The following is a 10,594-nucleotide window of genomic DNA, read 5'->3' on the forward strand; positions in this document are numbered from 1 at the left end:
ATCGAGGTTCTTACTCCCTGTGAGGGCGGGAGCGGGGACTGCAGGGAGGATGAGCAACCTGGCCACAGCACCGTGGTACAGGGTGCCATTCATGTGGAGGGAGTAAAAAGAAATGTTGTAGGGGTTAGTATCATAAGGGGGATAGATAGGGTTCTCTGCAGTCAAGAGCGGGAGTCCCGAAGGCGGTGTTGCCTGCCCGGTGCCAGGGTTAAGGACATCTCTTCTGGGCTGGAAAGAAACTTGGAGTGGGAGGGGGAGGATCCAGTTGTCGTGGTCCACGTTGGTACAAACGACGTAGATAGGACAAGGAAGACATAGAAACATAGAGATAGGAACAGGAGTAGGCCATTCGGCCCTTCGAGCCGAGGACAGTGTAGAGGGAGCTTTACTCTGTATCTAACCCGTGCTGTACCTGCCCTGGGAGTGTTGGATGGGACAGTGTAGAGGGAGCTTTACTCTGTATCTAACCCCGTGCTGTACCTGCCCTGGGAGTGTTTGATGGGACAGTGTCGAGGGAGCTTTACTCTGTATCTAACCCGTGCTGTACCTGCCCTGGGAGTGTTTGATGGGACAGTGTAGAGGGAGCTTTACTCTGTATCTAACCCGTGCTGTACCTGCCCTGGGAGTGTTTGATGGGACAGTGTCATAGAAACATAGAGATAGGAGCAGGAGTAGGCCATTTGGCCCTTCGAGCCTGCTCCGCCATTCAATGAGATCATGGCTGATCTTCGTCTGAGATCATAGCTGATCTTACCAGTTCAGTACCCCGTCCCCGCCTTTTCTCCGTAACCCTTAATCCCCTTAGCCTTCAGAAATATATCCAATTCTCTCTTGAAAATATTTATTGAATTAGCCTTCACAGCCCTCTGTGGCAGGGAATTCCACAGGCTCACCACTCTTTGAGTGAAGAAATTCTTGCTCATCTCTGTTTTAAATGATTTGCCCGCTATTTTTAGACTGTGGCCTCTGGTTCTGTGCTCCCCTGCCGTTGGAAACATTCTCTCTGAATTCAGCCTGTCCAGGCCTGCCATAATTTTATATGTTTCGATGAGATCCCCTCTCAATCTTCTAAACTCCAGTGAGTACAAGCCCAAACTATTCAATCTCTCCTCGTAGGTCATTCCCGCCATTCCAGGTATCAGCCTGGTGAATCGCCGCTGCACTCTTTCCATGGCAAGAACATCCTTCCGCAGATGGGGCGACCAAAACTGTACACAATACTCCAGATGCGGTCTCACCAGCACCTTGTACAGCTGTAGTAAGGTATCCCTATTCCTATACTCGAACCCCCTTGATATGAAGGCCAACATACCATTTGCCTTCTTAATCGCCTGTTGCACCTGCATGCTCTCCTTCAGTGACTGGTGCACAAGAACACCCAGGTCCCTCTGCACTTCCCCATCTCCCAATCTATTGCCATTTAGATAATAATCCACCCTCCTGTTTTTACCCCCAAAGTGGATAACCTCGCATTTATCCACATTATAGTGCATCTGCCACGTATCCGCCCATTCCCCCAACCTGTCCAAATCGCACTGTAGCCTCCTGACATCCTCATCAGAGCCCACCCCTCCTCCTAGTTTAGTGTCGTCAGCAAATTTGGAAATATTGCATCCAATTCCCTGATCCAGATCATTTATATATATTGTGAACAGCTGGGGTCCCAGGACAGATCCTTGCGGCACCCCGCTGGTCACTGCCTGCCACTCCGAAAACGAGCCGTTTATTCCAACTCTCTGTTTTCTATCCGCCAGCCAGTTCTCTATCCACGTTAATACTTTGCCCCCAATCCCATGAGCCTTAATTTTGCATGATAATCTTTTGTGTGGAACCTTATCGAAGGCTTTCTGGAAGTCAAGGTACACCACATCCACTGGCTCTCCCCCATCTATTTTACCAGTTACTTCCTCAAAAAATTCCAGCAGATTAGTCAAACACGATTTACCCTTTGTAAATCCATGTTGACTCTGTCCGATCCTTTCCCCATTCCCCAGACGGTTCTGTTAAAGGAGTATGAGCAGCTAGGGGTCAAATTAAAAAACAGAACCTCAAGGGTAATAATCTCAGGGTTATTACCTGAGCCATGAGCGAATTTGGCTAGGATAAATAAAATTAAAGAGTTAAATGCGTGGCTCAAACACTGGTGTGGGAGAAATGGGTTTTGCTTCTTGGGACACTGGCACCAGTACTGGGACAGGAGGGAGCTGTTCCGTTGGGACGGACTCCACTTGGCCAGTGCTGGGACTAGTCCTGGCGAATCATATAACTAGGGCTGTAGAGAGGGCTTTAAACTAATTAGTGGGGGTGGGGGGGGGGGGGAGGTTTCTAGAGAGCAAATAATAGAAATGACAACAGAGAAGGTCATAGACTTAGTGGGGGAATTAAAAAACAGAACATGTCAGGAAGGGACAGAAGGTATGGAGTAAAAAGTAAAGTACTAAAAAGGGAAAAAACAGGAACTAAGTGTTACAACACATATTTGAAAGTTCTTTATCTGAATGCACGTAGCATTCGCAACAAAATGAATGAGTTAACGGCACAAATGTCATGACAGTCCAAAGATGTGCGGGTTAGGTTGATTGGCCATGATAAAAAAAATTGGCCCTTAGTGTTAGGGGGGGATTAAATATGTGGGGTTACGGGGATAGGGCTTGGGTGGGATGGCTGTCGGTGTAGGGACCGGGTGCTAGGGTTTGGATGATCAGCCATGATCTCGTTGAATGGCGGAGCAGGCTCGAAGGGCTGAATGGCCTACTCCTGCTCCTATCTTCTATGTTTCTAAATAACAACATATGGGTATGATCTTGTGGCCATTACAGAAACATGGCTGCAGGGTGACCACGACTGGGAATTAAACATACCAGGTTATTTAACAATCAGGAAGGAGAGGCAGGAAGGGAGAGGAGGTGGGGTGGCTATGTTAATAAAGGAAGGAATCACTATAATAGAGAAATGATATTGGGTCAAAGGAGCAGGATAGTGAAACAGTTTGGGTGGAGATAAGGAATAAGGGGGGAAAAAAACACTAGTGGGTGTAGTCTATAGGCCGCCGAACAGTTGCAACTCTGTTGGACGGAGTATTAATCAGGAAGTAGTTGAGGCTTGTAATAAGGGAACAGCTATAATTATGGGGGATTTTAATTATCATATTAACTGGACAAATCAAATGGGGCAGAGCAGCCTTGAGGATGAGTTCATTGAGTGTATTAGGGATGGGTTTCTTGAGCAGTATGTAACTGAACCGACCAGGGGGCAAGCAACCTTAGATTTGGTCCTGTGTAATGAGACAGGATTAATTAAAAATGTCCTAGTAAAGGATCCCCTTGGAATGAGTGACCATAACATGGTTGAATTCCATATTCAATTAGAGGGTGAGAAGGTTGGATCTCAAACAAGCGTGCTGAGCTTGAATAAAGGAGACTATGAAGGTATGAGAGCGGAATTGAGTAGAGTGGGCTGGGAAAATAGATTAAAGGGTAAGACGGTACATGATCAGTGGTGTACATTTAAGGAGTTATTTTACAACTTCCAAAAAATATATATTCCACTGAGGTAAAAAGGGTGTAAAAGAAAAGATAGCCATCCGTGGCTAAGTAAAGTAATTAAGGATAGTATCCGACTAAAAACAAGGGCATACAAGGTAGCCAAATCTAGTGGGAGGATGGAAGATTGGGAAGCCTTTAAAAGACAGCAAAAAATAACTAAAAGATTGATTAAGAAAGGGAAGATAGATTATGAAAGTAAATTAGCAAAAAATATAAACACAGACAGCAAAAGTTTCTATAGTTATATAAAAAGAAAAAGGGTGGCTAAAGTACATGTTGGTCCCTTAGAGGGTGAGACCGGGAAATTAATGGTGGGAAACATGGAGATGGCAAAAACACTGAACAATTATTTTGTATCAGTCTTTACAGTAGAGGACACTAAGAATATCCCAAGACTGGACAAACAGGGGGCTCTGGGGGGGGGGGGGGGGGGGGAGGAGGAACTAAATACGATTAAAATCACTAAGGAAGTGGTACTTGGTAAAATAATGGGACTCAAGGCGGCTAAGTCCCCTGGACCTGATGGCTTGCATCCTAGGGTCTTGAGGGAAGTGGCGGTAGGGATTGTGGATGCATTGGTAATAATTTTCCAAAACTCCCTGGACTCAGCAAAGGTCCCGGCAGATTGGAAAACTGCTAATGTAACACCCTTATTTAAAAAGGGTAGTAGGCAGAAGGCTGGAAACTATAGACCTGTTAGCCTAACATCTGTGGTTGGTAAAATGTTAGAGTCCATTATTAAGGAGACAGTAACGGGACATTTGGATAAACATAATTTAATAGGACAAACTCAGCATGGTTTCATGAAGAGGAAGTCAGGTTTGACAAATTTGCTGGAGTTTTTTGAGGAAGTAACATACAGGGTGGATAAAGGGGAACCAGTGGACGTAGTGTATTTAGACTTCCAAAAGGCATTTGACAAGGTGCCACACAAAAGATTATTGCTCAAGATAAAAAATCACGGGATTGGGGGTAATATTCTGGCGTGGGTGGAGGATTGGCTCTCTAACAGAAAGCAGAGAGTTGGGATAAATGGTTCGTTCTCAGATTGGCAACCAGTAACTAGTGGTGTTCCGCAGGGGTCAGTGCTGGGTCCCCAACTCTTTACAATCTATATTAACGATTTGGAGGAGGGGACCGAGTGTAACATATCAAAGTTTGCAGATGATACAAAGATCGGACGGAAAGTAGTGAGTGAGGAGGACATAAAAAACCTGCAAAGGGACATAGACAGGCTAAGTGGGCAGAGATTTGGCAGATGGAATACAATACTGGAAAGTGTGAGGTTATGCACTTTGGCAGGAAAAATCATAGAGCAAGTTATTATCTTAATGGCAAGAAACTGGAAAGTACTGTAGTACAAAGGGATCTGGGGGTCCTGGTGCACGAAACTCAAAAAGTTAGTATGCAGGTGCAGCAAGTGATCAAGGCCAATGGAATGTTGGCTTTTATTACTAGGGGTATGGAATATAAAAACAGGGAGGTATTGCCGCAGTTGTACAAGGTATTGGTGAGACCACACCTGGAATACTGCATACAGTTTTGGTGTCCATACTTGCTCTCGAATCAGTACAAAGGTTCACTCGGTTAATCCCGAGGATGAGGGGGTGGTCATATGAGGAGAGGTTGAGTAGGTTGAGACTCTACTCATTGGAGTTCAGAAGAATGAGAGGCGATCTTATTGAAACATATAAGATTGTGAAGGGGCTTGATCGGGTGGATGCGGTGAGGATGTTCCCAATGAAGGGTGAAACTAGAACTAAGGGGCATAATCTTAAAATAAGGGGCTGCTCTTTCAAAACTGAGATGAGGAGAAACTTCTTCACTCAGAGGGTGGTAGGTTTGTGGAATTTGCTGCCCCAGAAAGCTGTGGAAGCTACATCATTAAATAAATTTAAAACAGAAATAGATAGTTTCCTAGAGGTAAAGGGAATTAAGGGTTACGGGCAGGAAATTGGACATGAGTCTAGGTTTGGAATGGTCATGGTCCGGTGGGTAGTGGAATGGGCCCAGGGGCCATGTAGCCTGGTTCTGCTCCTACTGTGTTCTAATTCTGTTAGATTTCAGGAGATGGTTTTATTCCTGTTCCTGGCTGGGGTGGAGATCGCCTTTACAGAAGGTAAGTACTGTAGAAAATATAGGGACAGAGTGATCTCCTGGAAGAATTTCGATCGCCTAGATGGGTCGGAGAGGAATTTTCCAGATTTTTTTCTCCCAAATTGGCCATGGGGTCTTTTATCTGGTTTTTCGCCTCTCCTAGGGGATCACATGGGTTCGGGTGGATGCAGAGTGATAGATTTGAGGTTAGGATCAGATCAGCCATGATCTTATTGAATGGTGGAGCAGGCTCGAGGGGCCGATTGGCCTACTCCTGCTCCTATTTCTTATGTTCTTATGTTGTCCCGCTCACGGTCCGGCCTCTAGCCGCCATGCCCGGCTCCCCCTCCTCCCAGTCGGACTGCGAGCTTCCCGCGGAGGAGCTGCCGGCCAACGTGCTGCAACGGGTTGTCGTCGCTGCTGCACTGCCTCCGCCCGACTTGCCGAACACATCGTCTGAGGTGTATAAGCTCCGGTAGCGGGAGCGGGCCGCCCGGAGCAGGGAGAGCGCTTACCTCCGGGACACCTCGGTCGCCATCTTGAGTTGACCATCCTGGAGTCACATCTGTGTCCACAGAAACGCCTATCTGCTCCCCTAACCAATGAATCCCCTGTCACTATTGCTCTTCCAGTCTTCTTCCTCCCCCGCTGTGCCAGCCGTGGTGCCGTGGCCTTGGCTCTAGCTGCTCTCCCCAGAGGAATCATCACCCCCACCAGTTTCCAGAACTGTGAACCAGTTAGCGAGTGAGCTGCGCTCTGGGGATTCCTGCCCTACCTGCCTGGTCCTCCTCCTGTCTAGTGGTCACCCATTCCCTGTCTGCCTGCACATTGAGGCTGCGGGGTGACCACTTCTAGAAACGTGCTTTCCAATTATTTCTCAGTCTCGCGGATGCACTGTAGTGACTCTCGGGAAATGGACCATCCCCACAGATACAGCAGGCCCACACTAGAATCACCACCACATTTAGTAACAGTCCACAGCAGTGAGAATATTAGGATAAGACAGTATTACAGAACTCACTAGACAAATATCATCGAGCTCTGGGCAATATTCACAAACAGAAGAGGCGGAACTCCAGCTGGTGAGTCACAGCCAGACATGGAACAGTCCCGAGTCTGCTGCTCACCCACCCAAAACAAACAGGTTAACCTGGGCTAACCGGAGCTCCCTGAGGAAGGGGGAGGCGAACCCCACCTTAATTCACCTCACCCCCAGGAAAGGAATTCCTCAAACTGTGCATCGCTGCTCCGTCATCTTCCCTCCACTTCTATCAATGGATAGAAAACCATGGACGGGGAATTCCCATTTTCCTGATCTGGGCTCCCCGCCCCGGCGGGATTACAGAAGAGGAATGTTTCGCCTCCAACCCCTAGAATGGTTACAGCACAGAAGGAGGCCATACGTCCCCACCCGCTGGTAGGAGGGTCAGGAGAGTTGGGATGTGAATCTACCCCAATCAAACTCTTCTACCCTAGACTCCCATTCCTGGGGTTACTTTTCACAAGCAGTATGCCGTTAAACTCCAAGCGAGGAGCAAACTGCGGCCGCGGGGAAAGGGACATCTTTGGAATCCTCTACCCCAGAAAGCTGGGGCTGCTCAGTTGTTGAGTATATTCAAGACAGAGATCCATAAATTTTTGGGAACTAAGGAAATTAAGGGATATGGGGCTGTTGCAGGAAAGTGGAGATGAGGTCGAAGATCAGCCATGATCTTATTGAATGGCGGAGCAGGCTCAAGGGGCCGAATGGCAGACTCCGGCTCCTATTTCTTATGTACTTGTGACATCTGGTCAAAGGGAGCAGCTTCCTCTGCTGAAACCACGCTCAGCCCATCCTGCACTGTTCGGGGGCTCAGCCAGATCTCAGTGCATCTCCCAGTCCCCCAGGCACAGGGTCATTCTCCAAACTCAAATCACCTCTAATGTAAGAGCCCAAAGGTTAAAGCTCACTGCTTTAATGCAATGGGTCTCAACATGATTCTAAGGTTCAATGCAATATGCTGGAAAAGGTCAGAGGATCCAGATCAGGAAGTGGGCAACATGATAGAAAGAATAAATACCCAAGCATAAAACAGGAAAAGGCATGAATATTTTACAATATAGACTGACACAGCCTTAACATCCACGGGAAAGAACTTTCCCCATATTTTATACACACCATTTTTTTTTTTAACAAGATGTCATTAAACTTCAGTGCACTAAATTGTCTTTGACCAATAATTTCTTGGTTCGGCCGCACAGACCTTCTCAGACCTGCCGCCTCGTGTTATTGGCACCGAACACAACCCGTTTCAACTCTGGTTCCCCGAGGTTTTGTCACACTCCACATTAAGAATAACTCGGGGTCTGTCTCAGGTATCGTGTCACTCCCCGACAGTGGGCTTTGGAACATTTCAGGCTGGGATTTGCACGGCAGCTGTATCTGTTCTGAGTGTAAGGAATCTGCAGCACAGAGTGTTGATAAATGTTCATAATCCAGCAAAATGGCTGCAACTCTTATTGAGGGAGTGAAACATGAAGGGCGGTGTGGAGAATGGAAAGATGTTGTACTGGGAGACAGTGTGCAGCTCAGTCACATTTCCCCGCACTGTACCCAGGTACTTTATTCTGCAGCTAATACAGGCTCCACCTGATCGGAGTGCTGGTTATTGATGCTGGCTGGCCCAATGGAGTGACCCAATCCCCAGCGTTAACTCCACATTGATCCACACAAGATGGAAAGAACTTGGAAATAAATTTGAGTCTGGTCAGTGCTGACTGCAGGGGATCACGGGCTCCTCTTCTTTCATTCTGGGCCTGTGATGAATGCACTGCAGATTAGCCTGTGCTGGAGCAATACACCAGGGACAAAGGAAACAAACTGCACGGACTGAATTTCAAATAACCATGGAGTGCTGGAATGAGACGGCAGGCCCAGCAGTCAGTGGAGGGAGAAGCTGTTGGCCCTGCCCCGCCCTGTGTACACACCAACTTCCAGATTATTGCAGGCTCAGATTGCAGTGACCCCAGTAGTGACCTTCCACTGCTGTAGCAAGGCTACCACTCATTCACTCAACTATTGTGCTCCCATGGGGCCCATCCCACCTGAACAGTCCTGTCCCTCTCCTGAACCCATACAGGTGCAACTTCCAGCATGCTCAATGGCCCCCGAGTGGGAACCCTGTGTAACTCAGGGACAGAGAGTCCTATAGTCAGAGACACAGTGCCGTCTAGACTGGGCCCCACCAGTTCCCCATTGGGGTCACCCAGCCCGGATATCTGGCACAACAGGCGTTGTGGGGTCCCTGACATCACAATGGGGGATGACGCTCGCTCAGCTGGATTAAAGGGCCAGTTATAGGGGCGGCTTTAAACCTGGAGCGTGACCGGTTGAAGGGGTGAGAGAGAAAAATCGGCCAAAAATGTTCATCTATTAAAGGCCACTAATGTTTTTGAATTGAAATAATCAAACTCCCACTCTCAGGTTTGGTCTGGATTCCCGTAGTGCCTCCATGTGTTTCTTTCTGGTTGAGCTGAACCGATTCTCCCGAAGCCTGAAACAGATTATAAAGATTAAACAGAAAATGAACAGATTACAAAACAATATAAATAATGGAGACTGGGGTTAATATTGCAACAACGAGAAAAATATCATCAATAGAATGGACAGAATAACGGTTTATATTTTATTTATTACATTATAAACAGAAACACAAACTCACCAGACCTGCTGCAGACTCTGGCAGCTCAGGATGAGGCGGCAGAGAGCAGGGACAGATCGGTCCGTGAACAAGTTTGATCTCAGGGAAAGTTCCGTCAGTGACTGGATTGTACTGAGATCGGAGGCGAGACCCTTGGCAGAAGAATCGGTGAGATCAACATGATCCAACTGATTCTATGTCTAGCCTAGATGTATTTCTATGATGTCTAGATATGAGATAGATAGATCTGACTATGTCGATCGATCTATGCTTATATCGATATTTAGCTATACTATTTCGTACTATCGATTTGGCTCGTTAGCTATATTTTTCTTGGTACTATCTATATAGTTTCGTTTACTATCTATATATTTTTCTTTATCTATCTAGAGCTAGTCTGTCTGTACTATCTATATATTTTTCTTTTTACTATCTATATATTTGTCTGTTACTATCTATATCTATTTCTTTGATACTTCTATATATCTGTCTTTTTCTACTATACTATATTTCTCTTTACTCTACTATCTACTATTTCTTTCTCTATATCTCTATTTCTTTTACTATATCTATCTTTCTTTTACTATCTATATATTTCTTTTTACTCTATATATTTCTCTTATACTCTATCTTTTTCTTTTACTATATCTATCTTTCTTTTACTCTCTCTCTATTCTTTACTCTATCTATCTCTTCTTTACTACTCTATCTATCTTTTCTCTTTACTCTCTATATCTTTTCTTTTACTCATCTCTCTTTTCTTTTACTATTCTCTCTTTTTCTTTTACTCTCTCTCTTTTTCTTTTACTCTCTCTCTTTTTCTTTACTCTATCTCTTTTCTTTACTCTCTCTCTTTTTCTTTACTCTATCTCTTTTTCTTTTACTCTCTCTCTTTTTCTTTTACTCTCTCTCTTTTTCTTTTACTCTACTCTCTCTTTTCTTTTACTATCTACTCTCTCTTTTCTTTTACTCTCTCTCTTTTTCTTTTACTCTCTACTCTTTTTCTTTTACTCTCTCTCTTTTTCTTTTACTCTACTCTCTTTTTCTTTTACTCATCTCTCTTTTTCTTTTACTCTCTCTCTTTTTCTTTTACTCTCTCTCTTTTTCTTTTACTCTCTCTCTTTTTCTTTTACTCTCTCTCTTTTTCTTTTACTCTCTCTCTTTTTCTTTTACTCTCTCTCTTCTTTCTTTTACTCTCTCTCTTTTTCTTTTACTCTCTCTCTCTATTTCTTTTACTCTACTCTACTTTTTCTTTTACCTCTCTCTCTTTTT

General features: G+C 45.3%; 1 protein-coding gene across 4 annotated transcripts in view; it reads right to left on the reverse strand.

The window, feature by feature from the left end:
• Positions 1–7,718: 7,718 nt before the first annotated feature.
• The window catches only part of LOC147097527 (NACHT, LRR and PYD domains-containing protein 3-like), an 816,941-nt gene continuing 814,065 nt past the window's right edge, over positions 7,719–10,594 (reverse strand). For 3 of the 4 annotated variants that reach the window (XM_085971445.1, XM_085971446.1, XM_085971449.1), the window contains 2 exons: positions 9,344–9,509; positions 7,719–9,175 (listed from right to left, as the gene is read on the reverse strand). In XM_085971445.1, coding sequence (XP_085827571.1) covers positions 9,088–9,175; positions 9,344–9,509 — 254 coding nt within the window. In that variant the 3' untranslated portion in view covers positions 7,719–9,087. The remainder of the gene's footprint in view (positions 9,176–9,343; positions 9,510–10,594) is intronic. The other variant, XM_085971447.1, reaches the window with a different exon arrangement.

The sequence above is a fragment of the Somniosus microcephalus genome, chromosome 31 (assembly GCF_052327205.1).
Source record: "Somniosus microcephalus isolate GS21.2 chromosome 31, FLI_Smic_1.0, whole genome shotgun sequence".
Taxonomy (NCBI): Eukaryota; Metazoa; Chordata; class Chondrichthyes; order Squaliformes; family Somniosidae; genus Somniosus; species Somniosus microcephalus.